This window comes from Scleropages formosus, chromosome 6, assembly GCF_900964775.1.
Source record: "Scleropages formosus chromosome 6, fSclFor1.1, whole genome shotgun sequence".
NCBI lineage: Eukaryota > Metazoa > Chordata > Actinopteri > Osteoglossiformes > Osteoglossidae > Scleropages > Scleropages formosus.
Window position 1 is genome coordinate 32,861,419 of NC_041811.1, and position 15,567 is coordinate 32,876,985.

Sequence of the window (15,567 nt, forward strand, 5' to 3'; positions counted from 1 at the left end):
ATGATAGAGAGCGGAGTCGCGCCTCACGTGTCGGGCGTCTCGGGACAAAGTGTCCGTCCGTCGGCACCGCTCAGGTACGTACAGCGAACACACTTGGTTGGTTTTTAATTTCAAAAAATAAACTTAAGTGAACTGAACTGATCCACGGATGTGTCCCCAGTAATAAACTTCCCGCACTTTCCACACTTTTCATGGCGTGATTTGGCGGGACCGTTAGTTTTTCTAGGCTTCGACCTGCTCTTGTACTGTACTGTAGTCGAGCTGCGGAGGCCGGTGAACTGATTATTTCTGAAAACAACTTGTGCGTCAGAAGTGCTCTTTACTAGTTACCCTTGTTTTAGTGTACATGTGTTGGGATGTTTAATTCATGGGGGGGCGTTAAGGGCCGTTTCTCAGCCGCTTATTGTCCGGTTCCGTTGGTCACGCGCGGCCGGTCTGCTCAGCCTCCTCCTGCATCATCTGGACATCCTCCTGTGACTCCCACCTGGAGGAAAAACTATTATTATTACTTCTACTATTATTATTATTATTATAATATTGTTATTTCTTACTATAAATTAATACATCTATTGTTATTATTTTATATTTAGGATCATATTATGATTATTATAAACGAAGAACTGTATTATTATTATATTGTCATTTATTATCATAAACGAATACATGTAATACATAACTGTGTTATTATTATTATTATTTTTATTATTCTTATTATTATTGTTGTTGTTGTTGCTGGAATTCCCACTGTTCTGGAAGGGCTGTATTGGTGATGCATGTACCCCTTATGGTGAATATATATTATTTTGGGTTTGAGTAAGGAGCCATCATTGTGGGGTGAGGGGTTGGGGGGGGGTCATGGCTACTGGTGGGGTGGGGGGTGTGTCCCTCTTTCAATTAGACAAATCCCTTCTTCACCTCGACAAATGCTTCAACCGGAATTAACAGGAGCAGAAGGTCAATATGGTAATTTGCCGTTCCGAGAATTTGCTGTTCTGCTCTGTCGTGTGGAGATTACAGTGAGGATGACCAGTGTGTGACCTCGCACGGCTCACTGTTTTTTTTATGCTGCTAATTCCCTCAGTGGCACAATCTTACAAATGCAAGTGTAAAACCATGGTATTTCCAGGGCATTGGTTACTTAGGCAGGAGCATCTTTACCGCTTGTGAAGTTAAAGGCTTCCTGCCGCTGGCTCTTTGGAAAATGTGGACCGGTGCGTTCGAAAAATGCACTGCGGAGATTTAACAAGATAAAATTCAAACCTGTATGAAAGCATATGTCAGAAATGCCGCTTCCAAAAAATTTAAATTAGGCGCTGGAAAATGTGCAATTACAAATGTGTCTTTTTGTCGAGAACATTTCAACGTTATAGAAGGTATCAGTATTAATATGAGCAATAAATAGGTAGAGCAACATTGTGTATCTTTTAAGTCGTTCGAAAGTGTCGATTTTTTTGATGTGCTTCGGTGTAAAGTGTTGGCCGAGTAGAGCACCGGAGTAACTTTTGACCTCGGAAGGTGGTTAGAAGTACTAGGCCACTGGCAGCAGGAGGCTGAACCCTGTCTTGAACCTGTGTGCTTCCCTCTGCAAGGGGGCAACTTCCTTTGCATGTGTCCTCCACAGCTTAGCGACGTGATGCTGACACGGGGTGGGTCGCAGCTAACAGTTAGAACAACCTCTTACCTCTGATTAGAAAAACTTCTGGAACTTACCGGCAGGTTCTGTTCAAGTGGATGCTTCCCTATAGGAGGCTACTATACCTTTTCCTTTCCGGTATTATTTTAAAAGGGGAGAACGAGTCAAAAAGCAGTTTTTCATATGGACGTCGGCGCAACTGGACTGAATGTCCAGCAAATATGGCTGGACAGCGAGCTGGACATCCCTGTCCTGCCCACATGGCCGCAACCAGGTTGAAAACACACTTTGCAGCACAGTAAATGGATCACGTAAGAAGGCTGTATATGATAAATATTAATTTTAAGCTCCTGCTTCAGTTCAGCTTATTTGCAATTTTTGGAGGGAAAATGATCAAATAGTATCATATTGTTAACAAAGTTAATAAAACGCAAGATCGATCAATAATAATTGAAATGTATTGCTTTTATACATGCTACCAGTTAATGAACTGCATCTCATTCATATCCCCTCATTGAGATTATTTGAACTGTGTATTTATATGCTGTAATGAAGATTTAGCCCAGTTTAGGAAATTTTTTTTTTTTTTTTTTTTTTACATACTAATAACTGTTAATTTGGTTGTAGTATGAATAAAAACTGATTATCTGAGCACGTAACTAAAAACCTGGGTGGTACTCTAAGTGCTGTTGAATTCATGTCATGGTAACCGCTCGTGTAATTTTCATGGTAAAGGAGGTTATGGAAGCGGTTCACCGGTGAGTTCTTCGGGGTGTGAACAGGCAAACTTAAGACGCCCTGAGTGGGCTTCAAACCTACACCCAACCACAGAGGTCAAGCACCATTATGACTGCGCCGCAGAAATGGATGTCTTTGGCTATTTCTGTAATGGGTGGGTTTTAAGTTCCGCATCAAGTCCATGTTGTCAAATTACATTTAAATAGAAATTTCTGCACAATCTGGTTGGTGGCTTAAAGTTTAAGTTGTCTCACAGTGGCTGGGTGGTGTGAGAGGATGTGGGTTCAGTCCCCACTCAGGCTGTGTGGAGTGTTCTCCTTGTGTCTGCATGGGTTTCCTCCGGTTCTCTGGTTTCCTCCCACACTCCAAAGACGTGCTCTTCAATTTCACCCATAGTGTGAGAGTGACAGAGAGAGTGTGTGTTCCACTGATGTATGAATGAGTGACCCAGTGTAAGTAGTGCATCTAGCAGTGGAAGTCTTTGGGTGCTCTGGTTTCCTCCCACACTCCAAAGACGTGCTCTTCAATTTCACCCATAGTGTGAGAGTGACAGAGAGAGTGTGTGTTCCACTGATGTATGAATGAGTGACCCAGTGTAAGTAGTGTGTCTAGCAGTGTACGTCACCACGGTGAATAAGGTGCGTGGGCTCATAACACTACATAGAGTTCATTGGAAGGCGCTTTGGAGAAAAGCGTCTGCTAAATAAATAAATATAAATGTAAATGCATAAGTTGGCCGATATTCCCTGTCACTCCTCCTTCCGTTCAGCCGCGATCGCGGCCTGTGGTAATGTCTCGTGGCGAACACTTGGTGAAGCTGATAGCGGACAGAAGATATGACGGTTGGTAGGAGGGGTCGGAAGTTAAATTTCAAAGATCACGTGGCTATCGGGGAGGAAGCACAGAGCAGCGTCCGTTCGGAGGTGGACGGGGATTTGCCGTAGACCCCCAAAGCCTGCCTGCTGGTCGAGGGATGGAATGGCGGTCGGGTGGATAAAATTCATTTAGGCGACGCAGCTAAATTTTTACAACAGTTTAACCACGTTCGGCCCCCGCACCCCACCGTTGCCACCACCTGCATCCCAGGGGACAAGGCTTGTAATGACGAGGAGGCATATGGCCTCCTGTTTGTACCCCTTGCCTTTGCTGTCGGTCAGACAGATTCACGTCAGAACTGGTTAAAATGATATGAAAGGGGTGGGGGGCCGAGGAAGACCCCTAGAGACGATCAAGGGGGGAGTCCGGTCGAGACAATAGGGCCACATGCCCCTGGGCCGACAGCAGTCCGAGACACAATAGGTGATCATCTTTCAATAGACAGGCCAACTGTCACCAACAACACGGGCCCACTTCACATTTCAAATCGCACTCGTACCCTTGTGTACATATGATTCGGCCAATGGCGAGAGGGGACCTGTGGTCAGCTGACATCAGATTCGCCGTCCATGTGGCACTGTGTGTGCGTGCGTGAGAGAATACCAGCCTTTAAAAACCCAACCGAATCTCCGGAGTTGCCATGGTGACCCTCTTAAAGGGACACTTACCCTGTCGTAAAAAAAAAATAAATAAAAATAAACACAAAGGACCTGTAGATGAGTCAAACTCTCTGAGGAGGGGTGAACTTAAATGATGGCATTAGACCCGACAAAAGCAAATTGCACAGTATTTATTCGAACGTGCTACATTTAAACATTTTTAGCCTTTTTTAAGCGAAACTTTTTATTTTACGCAAAATACGTATTTGCATTTATTTTACAGACTGATTGACTCTCGGAAGACTTAAAATTTTCTTTTATTTTCTTCTGAATCGTTTCATTGGGTTGATCCACGTGAAATGCTTCATTTCATTTTCTGGTGGCAGGTTTTTGCCTGCTGCCCCTCTCAAGTTATGTTTAATCATGGGCAGGTTGCTCACCTTGGACCCGTCCCAACTGCGAGATGATGTCCCAGGGGACTTGCAGTCCCTCTCCTGGCTCACTTCTGTAGAAATGCACCGGCTGCAGTGCGTCGCTGCAGGAACGGGGGAGCTGGTTGTGGCCCCACCAGGTGGTCTGCTGGCTCCAGGTACAGACGTCTCCTGAAAACACAGCACAGTTGTCATATGTCCCCTGGTCCTTTGTTCAGTGCTCTGTGTCGCTGTGCGAAAAGAGAAGAAAATTCCCCAAAAATCGCGACAGGATCTACGTCACTTAATAACAACACTTATGGTTTCGTCAGTTTAGCGTAGCAGGCAGTGCGGTAGTCATGACCCGGCACAAGTCCCATGGAGGCTCAGATTCAAGAAAAAGTCTTTGACAAGCATCTTGAGATTCAACCTGTGACCCAAAGCGCTCAATTACTGCTCGATTTGCGCATATCAGCATTTCAAATAGCGAAAGCCTATTTCCCATTATTTTAAAAGGGGCTAAAGTATAATGTGTTCCCATCTCATTCAAAAGCCCCAGCAAATTTTCCCAAATATCTCCAAAACACAGTGTAACACCTGTGTACTAACACATGATTTCAGTGCAATATAAAACACATTTACACACTTAGTTCTGGGGTAATTTCCCACTTTTGCTTTTGATTTGATCATGATCACTTCTCCGCAGGATGAGTAATAAACCAAACGGGAATCCACAGAGCATGTTGTGTTTATTGTGAACAACTTCCTAAAACTGCACATTGCTGCTAAAGTGGACAGCTGGTAGGATAGTGGTTTGAGCTGCTCCCTTTGGCTCACAAGGTTGCTGGTTTGATCCCCAGCTTTGAGCAAGGTATTTACCCTAAATTGTGCTGGTAAAATTACCCGGCTGGATAAATAATCGTAATATTATAAGTTGCTTTGGAGAGAAGTGTCAGCTAAATACATATCCGAAAAACCATCATCTGAACTATCGCTACGCTGTCTCCTCAATTATATAACACTCCCCGTATTGCCGACAGACACTCCCGTGGAGTTTCACACACTCCCCATAATATCTCACTCTATTAAAGCAACTCTCACATTCTTAACGCACCAACAGGGAGAGATCTACATACAGATGCACCAACCACAGTCCATCGTTGCACTTTTGCTTCAGTCTTGCAACGTGCAAATTTCGCTTCTTTTCGACATGCTTTGGATAAGTTTCTTTAGGCTGATTTTTCTTTCCGTAAGCCGAAAACTGGGTCCGTTATGAGCCGTCGTGCGGAAATTTTGGTTAAAGAGAGTTCGTAAACTGAGGGATGCCTGTACTTTGAAATATTTCACAAGTGTTTATGCATGAGTCCTTAAAGTGGCTGCAAAGTCACTCTTGGTTTGTTTCGTTTCGTGCCTTTTTTCAGTCCAGATGATGAGCATGAATGGAAATGAAGGGCACAACAACATGGACCAGGTTTATAAAAACATGCAAAGTGGCCTTCTGGGAATGAGCATCGTCAGCGGTCACCATGGCAATGTGAGTATCGCCTGTCAACGCTGAGCGAAGCTCCTTGGTGGTGTCCATGTGTAAAAGTAAGAAGAGCACTGAAACGTGTGAGCACTCATGTGTCAACATTCTGCTCTTATTGATCTTCTGCATCTTGAGTCCAAGGAGTTAACAAATTGCTTTAAATTTATGGGAATGAAAGAGTATAAATGTTTTGACTCTTTGTGTCTTTTGATCTGGTTCGTTCAACCTTAGATGACAGCTTCGCAAACTGGGCAGCAGTACCCTGTTATCTTCCAGGAGTCCTTACAGCAGGTGTTTGCCCTGGCACCCTTTGGGCAACAGGTATCAGCCCCTCGCAACAAAATAAGACGGTGTGGTGGCAAAACCCGTCGTACTGTATATTTCAAGGAGTCGAAGAACACGGTGTTTGTGACACCTGCTGACTGTCGGGTTCAAAATTTAGGCTCAGGTTCAGCGCCTTCGTCGTATTTAGCGTGTATTTCTCCGCAGTGTCCTCCCGCTCGTCTCCATGGCAACGATGGCCTCCCTGACCACAGCGTGTTCGCCCAGCCGTGTCTTTCTCCTGAGAGCAGCCGAGACCCGCAGCCCACATCCTTCCCCAAACCCATTTACTCCTACAGGTGGGTCCTCTGGAACGCTCGAATTACCCAAGATCGCTGATATTGTTGTACGTACCTCAGGAAAACATAAGAGGAGGGAGCGGCAGAGATTTTGGAATGACCTGACGTGACCCTTGAGGCCGTGATCTTGTTTTCCAGCTGCCTGATTGCGATGGCTCTCAAAAACAGCAAGACGGGCAGTCTCCCAGTAAGCGAGATCTATAACTTCATGAAGGAGCACTTTCCGTACTTCAAGGTGAACGCCACCACAGTGTCAGGGCTTCTTCTTCGGTCTTGGGCGGGATTGCATGATCATGATTTCGTCACCGTCTGCTCTTACGGGTCTCTCTCAGACGGCTCCGGACGGGTGGAAGAACTCGGTTCGTCATAACCTCTCCCTCAACAAGTGCTTCGAGAAGCTGGAAAACAAGCTGAGCGGCTCCTCCCGCAAAGGCTGCCTGTGGGCCCTGAACCCTGCCCGCATTGACAAGATGGAGGAGGAGATGCAGAAGTGGAAACGCAAGGATCTGTTGGCCATCCGCCGCAGCATGGCGAACCCCGGTAAGGAGACAGTTGGCGACAGATGGAAGGATTGTGTTGATAGCAGTCTAGAGATCAGAAGAGTACAAAGTGTGAAGGAGAAATGAGGAAGGGATGAGAAAGACTGTTGTCTCCGTCTGTGGGTTTCTGCTTGATAACCTGGAACATTCGACCTCCGAAGAGGTCCTTACGTGGTAAAATCGAGGCAAAGTACAGAATTAGTCATAATCCTGTGGCGGGTGGGCAGGTGGTGCAGCGAGTAGCGCTGCTGTCTCACAGCGCCTGGGTGGTGCGAGAGGACATGGGTTCGATCCCTGCTCAGTCTGTGTGGAGTTTGTATGTTTTCCTCTGGGTGCTCTGGTTTCCTCCCACAGCCCAAAGACATGCTGTTCAGGTTCACCCATAGCGTGTGAGTGACAGAGTGTGTTCCACTGATTTATGAATGGGTGACCCATTGTAAGTAGTGTATCTAGCAGTGTAAGTCACCGCGGTGAATAAGGTGCGTGGGCTGATAACGCTACATAGAGTTCGTTGGGAGTCGCTTTGGAGAAAAGCATCTGCTAAACAAAGACATGTAAATCCAGTACTCCCTTGGGCCTGATTTCACAATTCCCTTAGATGAATTGGACAAACTGATCATGGATCGCCCAGAGAGCTGTCAGCGGAAGCCACGTGACCCCAGTGTGAACCAACTCCCTCCTCAACCCATTCCCAGTGCAGTCTTACCGACCCAGTTCCTGCCTCAGTCATACCCGGTCCACTCCCTGCACCACCAGCAGCTCCTGGATCAAGCTCAGGTCCAAGTCCAGTTGGTACCTGGGTTCAGCTCACCCTCTCCTGCATCGGTGTCTCCAGTCCACACTGTCCCCGACCTGGATAAGCAGCAGGCTGGACCAGCTGACCTCTGCGACCCGCAGGGTGATGTGAGCCCTGAAGTGGACACCCTGGACCCCAGTATCATGGATTTTGCGTTACACGGTAAGCACCTGGCATGCTGCCTCTCACATTTCTTCCTGAGCGTGGAATTAAATCGCACGTTGTTCCACGTTGTACGGTGACCTCGAGTCCTGAGATTAACTTTGCTAACAGTTTTCTGGTGTTAAGACTGCAGTTTACCTTTACACGCCTCCATTGATAGCAGTGCCAAGTACTTTCTGAGCTCTTGAACGATGACTACCGAATGGTTCAGCATTGGCCTGTGCTGTTGGTGGTGCTGAGATAAAAGTACTTCCTTACCTGTGATTATTACCATGGTGACCCCCCATTGGTGGCCCAACAGGGGACCTGTGGGAGGAGATGAAGGATGAGAGCTTCAACTTGGACGCATTGGGGTCGGTCAGCAACTCCCCCCTACGTCTGTCTGACTGCGATTTGCCCCAAGCCGGGCCCTTGCCCACGTCTGATGCCGCCACCGCGCCCGATCCTGCCATCGTGTCCTTCTCCGACCTTCAGCTCACAGGCCTGTATGCCAACCTTGTTCCCCTAGACGCGGCGTTCAGCCCCTCTCAGTACACCATCATGCAGGGAGGTAGCGAGCCCATCAGCCTGCTGTGACGAGACTTGGTGCACCGGACAGGAAGCATCGAGCACTTTGCCCACAGGAACATTCCCTCAGTCACACCCATCGCTTTGGGAGGCTGCTCTTTGGTTCCGGAGGCTATCGGAGCTTCCTCATCTTCATGCCGTGATATCAGAGGCACCATTGACGGAGATGGTCAAGCTGTTCGAAATGGACATTCTGGTCCACTTTCGCTCCGTAGGAGCCAGAAACTTGGCAGCAGGACTAGAACTTTTTGTCCGGCTGGCTGAAGAGGAGCAGAGGCTGAAAAGCTTGGAAGAACAGTGAGGAGAAAGGAATTGTCAGAGAACCGGCAGCCTTAGGCAACCTCCTTTTGAGGGGCCCGGTGCCGATCTCCTCTCCGAGCTCAGGAGAGCAGAATTAACCGGAACACATATTTATGACCCTGCAGGACTGCTTTGTTTATTCCAGTGCGTTTGTTGAAAAAAGGTACGCGAGTTCTATTAATGTGGAACACCTTGTTGAATCTTAGTGCCCTGTGCAGGGCTTTAGCCTTACAAGGGTAGTTGTGTGTCCCGTGTTTGTTGTTCTTGTGCTAGGCATACTGTATTTACCATGTTTGTGTTTTTTGTGGTCATTTATATTTATTGCCGGCAAAAGTATATTACAAGTTGGTCACGAGCTGAGACACCTGTAAAAGTTATTGCGGTGTTATAAGACTAAAATGTAAAACACTGAAGCCCATTGAAAGAAAGTTCTGGAGAATCCCTAGTTCATCTGATCCCTCTGTGGCTGTAGCTTTAGAAGAAAACAGGCATTGTGTTTCCCGGGCTGCTAATTTACCTGGAACGTGGCACGGGCCCACTTTGTGTTTATCTTATGGTCGAAAGCCAATTTTTGAGTCCTCCATCCCACATTTTATTAGAGCAGAATGGTGCGTAATGGTGCTCGAAATAGTTAAAAGTCAGCATCATTGCTGATATCATGCTAACACAAACTGTTTTTACAAAATTGTTTACATAATTGTCTAAACGTATTCAAACATGTTTTAAATCAACTGTTAATGAAGTCTGTCAAAATAACTGAACCAGAACAAATAAAATTGTGAAAACATGAAGCGTACAACAAATAATGTCTGTTTAATGGTTAGGCAGCATGCTACTTCTCAGCACCTCAAGCTTTGCGTTTGTTATTTCGTGCTACTTTTCACACAGTGAATATTCCTCGCTGTTGGTGGATCCATACATGACCGGACAGCGCAGGCTTGCAACCATGGTAGCAAAGCAGCCTTAAACCACTTACTACTTCTCAGTGTACAGATGTTCCACCTGTATTCACACACATACCAGTTTTGGTGACCTCTGTTGATATCCTTCTAACATCATTTGAATGATTCTCTATTACACAATTAACAAAAAGAAAAGAACACACAAAAATGTTTTCCTTTATTTAAAAATATAGTATTCAAACTTCTACAAAACAGTAGAAAATATTTACAGAAGACACGTCCAGACATTAGAACACAACAGATACAACTGTTTTTGAATGGGTTTTATCAATGCTTTCAGTGTAAGCTCTTAAAGCAGGGTGTCATCAAAAAAGTTTTCAGCTAACAATCTGAACTTTGTACCTTACTGTACTTCTCAACATAATACGTAACATTATTACTGTCTTCTATGTCTCGATTATTAGATTCAAATCTACTTATTCACTGTTATACTTCATTGCATGAAGTAAAATTATGAAATTTTCCAGGAAACCTGCAACCCGCTGAGCTGCAGAAACAAACTTCCTGCATGTGATATGGTAGAACAGCAGAACAAAACTGAAGCGAATGAGTGTTCACTCGGGATACTTGCAGAGCAGGGCACCTGGGAACTCAGAGCGCTGCCCAGTCAATGGGCTTCTTCCCTGAGCGCTGCAGCAGCTCATTAGTCTTGGAGAAGTGCCTGCAGCCAAAGAAGCCACGGTGTACGGAGAAGGGGGAAGGGTGCGCCGCTTGCAGGACATGGTGCCGTTTCTGTGGAGAGCGCAGACGCATCAGAATGTGACAATGAGGAAAAGATGGAGGGATGGCAGCAGGTGGAAATGGAACTTCAAGGGCTCTGCAACAACTTTATGAATTCTTAATTTGAGTTCCTTTGGTAACACCCAGCTACAGTACTTAAGAACATCTGTAAACTATATACTGCACCAAACTACTTAATAACATAGTAATGAAAATTAGGTGCATAGTACAATATCCTCATCCCAGATCTTCTAAATCATCCTTCATGCTCGAATTGCCCCAGTGTCCACAGGATTCTCCAGGCCACACTCACCCGGTTAATGACATCGCCCTTTCTCTGGGCATAAGCTCCCCATAGCATAAAGACTAGACCATCCAAGTTTGCGTTAAGCCAGAGGACCACAGCATCTGTGAAGGTTTCCCAGCCCTGGTCACGGTGAGAGTTAGCTTGGTGTGCTCGAACTGTTAGCACGGCGTTCAGCAGGAGGACACCTGGGAGGCACACAGGAGATAGCGGTCAAATAGCGGTACTAGTGCAGAACAAGCTGACAGTCCACATCACAGATGGTGCGTACTTGTACGGACATGAGTTGCTTAACGGCGGTGATGCGTTCTGAGAAAGGCGTCAGGCGATTTTGTTGTTGTGCGATTACAGAGTGTACTTATACACACCTAGATGGTATAGCCTCGATACAGTCAAGAGATGCGGTAAACAGGAGATTTATGACACTGCTGCCGGTATACCACAGCATACCGTTTTACAATAAACTTTTATTTTTTATTACTTTTATTTATTTTTAACTTTATAAATGGAAAGAATACACTGTAAAGTACAGTGTAATAAATACATACACCAGTAACACAGGTGTTTGTTATCATTATCAAGTATTATGTACTGTGCATAATTGTATGTGCTATACTTTTATACGACTGGCAGTGCAGTAGGTTTGTTTACAGCAGCACCACCACAAACAGGTAACACGTTGTGCTGTGATGTTATGACGGCTACGACGTTGATAGCTGACAAGATTATAATGGAGCAGAAAAATTCTTACGGGACCACCTTTGTATATGTGACCAATTAAGCGGCGCATGACTGTACATACAGAATTTTATATTCTGCAATACCCTTATGAATCACCCTACAATAAATCAATACTGTATCTTGTGTCCTCTGTAAGTCATTTCATATTTCAGCATCAGCATAGTTTACCATAAAAGACAAACTAATTGCACTGAGTGCAATTGATTTTTGTGTAATTGGCCTGGAAACTGAAAACAAAGCCCACCCTGTTTGGCCCATCCTGTGAGGTCCCCGTGTCCAGGATGCTGGAAGCCTTCTATATCCACGGACAGTTCTTTGTACATGTTCTCCAAACTGAATAACAGAACACAAGAATAAGTTACTGCGAAGCGGTGAAGAATTATAGCTAAAAACTGGAGGTCGGCTGGATGAACGGTACCTGGGTGGGGGTGAAACCGGCTTCTGTACGCTGAAGCAGAGCCCATGGGCCTGACTGGGGTTGTGGTAGGGGTCCTGACCCAAAATAACCACCTTCACCTGAAAGTCATGACAAAAGCATTGACAATGAATGGAACGGGAAGGGAATCCCCCCTTCGTGACACACTACAGGGTACAAGCACACACACACCCACCCACCCACACACACACACACACACACACACACACACACACACACACACACACACACACAGAGGCAAAACTGTGTGAGCACTCACATCCTGGATGGCACACATCTGAGTCCAGGAAAACACTTGATCGGGAGGCGGGTAGACGGTGTGTCGACTCCTCTCTCCCGCCACATAGGACATGAGCTGCGAACACACGTGTGTATGAATGTCTCCATGATGATCATGTTCACCTCTCAGCGCATCATTCAAAAACACTGCAGGGAGCCAATTAAGTTAAGGCAACAATAACAGACGAAATGTAGGGATATGGCCAAATATAACCCCCGCAGGCACGTGACTACTGCAGATGATGTGGGAAAAATGAGCGCGCCGTTTATTTCCGTGGTACCTTGGAGAAGTAGGGCTTCCCGAACTCGGCGCTCAGCGCTCTCCTCCAGCTCTCCCCGAACCCCGGCGGCACATTGCGGGCAGCCAGTCTCTCCAGCGCGGCCTGCTTGTTCTGCTCGATCCGCTGCAGCTGCTCGGGACTCAGCGGAGGGGAACCCGGTGGTGCGTCGCTGCCGCATCTCAGCTTCTTCAGCCCGGACACCTTCGTGTATTTGGTGATGCGCCGTTTAAACGCGGCTCTCGAGAGCACCGAGACATGATCACGCACGCGACTTGCTATGGCGCGCGCGCCCGTAAGCATCATGGTGCACCGCTGAGTAGTGGAATAAACATACACAGTGTATACACGCGTCCCACACGAAGTGTACTGCGCTGATGTTGCTCCTGCTTCAGACCCCGAACAAGCTCTTCGATCCAATTTTTTTTTCCCCTCGCTCTCTCTCTCTCTCTCTCTCTAAAATACGAACTCGCCCATTTTCTTCACCGCGAATGTTTACATCCGGGTTCAACCACGCGGCATTTTCGCGGTATTAAACACCCCTAGCGTGACTCTATTGGCCACGAGGGTACGTAGCCCCGCCCCCGGCGCCGCAGCGCGCTCAGCGTGCTCTTTAGCAGGCGATAAAGGTTCTTAAAGTGCTGGATGCGGCATTGCCGGATATATTATGTCTCACTGCCCGAATAAGTGAACAGTATTTCACTGGCGCACAGTTTTAAATGTATAAAATTAGAACAGAAAAACTCACGTCATCATCCTTTGACTTGGTTTCTCCCTCAGCATTCCCGTCCGAAAGCCTCTTTTTCACCACAGGGGAAAAGAAAGAGTGGATTGTCTTCTGGCCAATCATGCTGGTTCTTTCAGTTGATATTTTATTAATGTTGCTGTTGTCCCTTTATTAATGTTTTCCGCTACTTTCAGACCCAGACACCGCTCCGGTTACAGTCCCGCGCTGTGCCGCAGCTCGCGCCAATTGCCCTTTCCCGCCAATTCCGCACTTAACGCGAGAGTTCCGACACGGAAGCGCAGTTCACATGTAAATTTCATGTAAAGTATCGCGCTTCTCGAGCTTTACGTTGGGCTGAAGTCGAAAAAATAAATGTGTAGGTCGTAAAACTAGCATGTCAGTCTTAGCTCAAGAGGACACTTGTTTTTTTAAGTTCTGCTAAAGAACAGGCAAAACTGTAGAGAAGTTCAGCACCACAGCGGCCGGAGAGCGACTCGCGGCTTGTCACTCCTTTACACTCCGAAACAAAATGTGACAGAAACGTGCACTGATAAAAAGTGTGACATTTTCTTTATGGTTACACTAAGTATTAGTACATCTTGATCTTCTCCTTAATGGTGCAGGGATAGTATTGCGGGAAATCGTGGAGGCAACTGCCAGCTTCTTCCAAATAAAAATATATTAATACGCTTAGGGTAGGAACAAATCCAGCCATTCACGCGCTTATTTAAGTAATATTTACTTTCCTTCATGTAAGGGCGGAACGGTGACGCAGCGAGTCGCTCGCGTGTCCCGCGCACGCGGGTTGCGCGCTTGTACGTGTCGTTCCCATCCGGCTCCTGCGGAGCTCGCATGTTCGGGCCGCGTTAACTTAAAGGTAAATGCTCGTAAATAATCAGTGTACGTCGCACTGGAGAAGAGCGTTTGCTAAATAATATAATGTCAAAGCACACTTAAATACGTGCAGCCCAGGTTTTTGTCCTTTTGGCAAAGCTTTTGTAGTTTTTTTTGGAAGGGTGAAGAACGCCCTCTAGCGGTGACCGCGTTTTTACCATCACTGTGCTCCTCTGCAGACCCCCCTCCCCCCTCCCTGGATTGTGGTAATACCACCCACTGAGATTCTGAGCTCCAGGAAATATGTCACACCATTTCTGTCACAAAATGCAAATGTAAAATGTAAGTATTGTATCTAGCAGTGTAAGTCACTGCGGTGAATAAGGTGTGTGGGCTGATAACACTACGTAGAGTTCATTGGAAGTTGCTTTGGAGAAAAGCATCTGATAAATAAATGTAAATAAAAATGCAACTCAAATCGAAACAGTCAGTGTTTCCCCAAACACTGGAAAATTGGCCATTGTTCAACGATTCTTCAACTCATGAGATGTGACCCCATGGCAGCCACCGGCCTGCTTTTTGTCCCCCCGTGTGTGACAGGCAGCTCGTTGGAAGGTCCGAGCCCTAGCTGCGTCCCACATTTGTCAATCCGTAGATTTTCTGTGGTTTTTGGTGAGTGAAATTGCAATGACACATTCTCTGGGGATTGTCTACAGTTCCTCAGGGCATTTATGGAGTACAGCCCCCCCATGTCAGCTTGAGCCATATTTGAAATTTACTGGGGGAGGGACCTCAGCTTCTTCATCCTTTTACCCAAAACTCTAATGAATAATGAGTAGCAATTTGTGTATAAATTCTTTGACTACTATTGCTAATATTTCTTGGTCATCTACATCTGACAGCATAGTGGTCCGAGCTGCTCCCTTTAAATCGGAAGGTTGCCAGTTTAAATCCCACCTACTGCTGTGAGGTTCTTACATTAATTCATTTAGCTGATGCTTTTCTCCAAAGCAACTTACAGTGTTAAAGTTACAATTATTACAAGTTTCCAGCTGGCCCTGGTAAGTGTGCGAGGCTCAAGAATACTACATCAAGAGCTGCAGTTCAGAGTAAGGCCCTTCAGCTGCAAAGCAGCAACTATAACCACTGTACCACCTGCTGTTGACAACTTTAAACTTACTAAGAGGTCAGTAATGGAGCCCATAATCAATTAAAGTCAGTTTTCCTGTCTTTAATTAGAAATTAACTAGTCACCGACAGTACTGGGCCTGTCCTGCAGGTCCGAGAAAGCCCTTCTGTTGGCAGCAGGCGTGTGACGCTCTGTCTCCCCCTGCTGTCCAAAGTATGAATTCGCAGAGCATCCGCCCGTCCTCCCCTGCGAAGGATGAGCCCCACCCCCCCTCCCGCACAGGCCACCCAGCTCCCCGGCTTCTACACTGAATTGAGTAGAACGGCGCGCAGAAGCGATGCCGTTACAAGCTTGAGAATTCTCTTCCGATATGCCTGAATATGTTTTTT

At 46.3% G+C, this 15,567-nt stretch overlaps 2 protein-coding genes across 2 annotated transcripts; one reads left to right on the forward strand and one right to left on the reverse strand.

Moving 5' to 3' along the window:
- On the forward strand, window positions 1–9,522 carry LOC108933066 (forkhead box protein N4-like). The gene is made up of 9 exons (XM_018749887.2): window positions 1–74; window positions 4,278–4,435; window positions 5,678–5,790; window positions 6,016–6,105; window positions 6,274–6,404; window positions 6,543–6,639; window positions 6,737–6,944; window positions 7,542–7,901; window positions 8,203–9,522. Exons 1-9 carry the CDS (start codon window positions 1–3, stop codon window positions 8,475–8,477), a joined length of 1,506 nt encoding a protein of 501 aa, XP_018605403.1. The 3' UTR covers window positions 8,478–9,522.
- A 439-nt stretch (window positions 9,523–9,961) lies between these two features.
- Window positions 9,962–13,780, reverse strand: LOC108933863 (uracil-DNA glycosylase-like). Its single transcript, XM_018751242.2, has 7 exons — window positions 13,237–13,780; window positions 12,492–12,692; window positions 12,191–12,286; window positions 11,914–12,011; window positions 11,740–11,828; window positions 10,764–10,942; window positions 9,962–10,462 (listed from the first exon to the last, which is right to left on the reverse strand). Exons 1-7 carry the CDS (start codon window positions 13,336–13,338, stop codon window positions 10,322–10,324), a joined length of 906 nt encoding a protein of 301 aa, XP_018606758.1. The 5' UTR covers window positions 13,339–13,780; the 3' UTR covers window positions 9,962–10,321.
- Window positions 13,781–15,567: the final 1,787 nt, after the last annotated feature.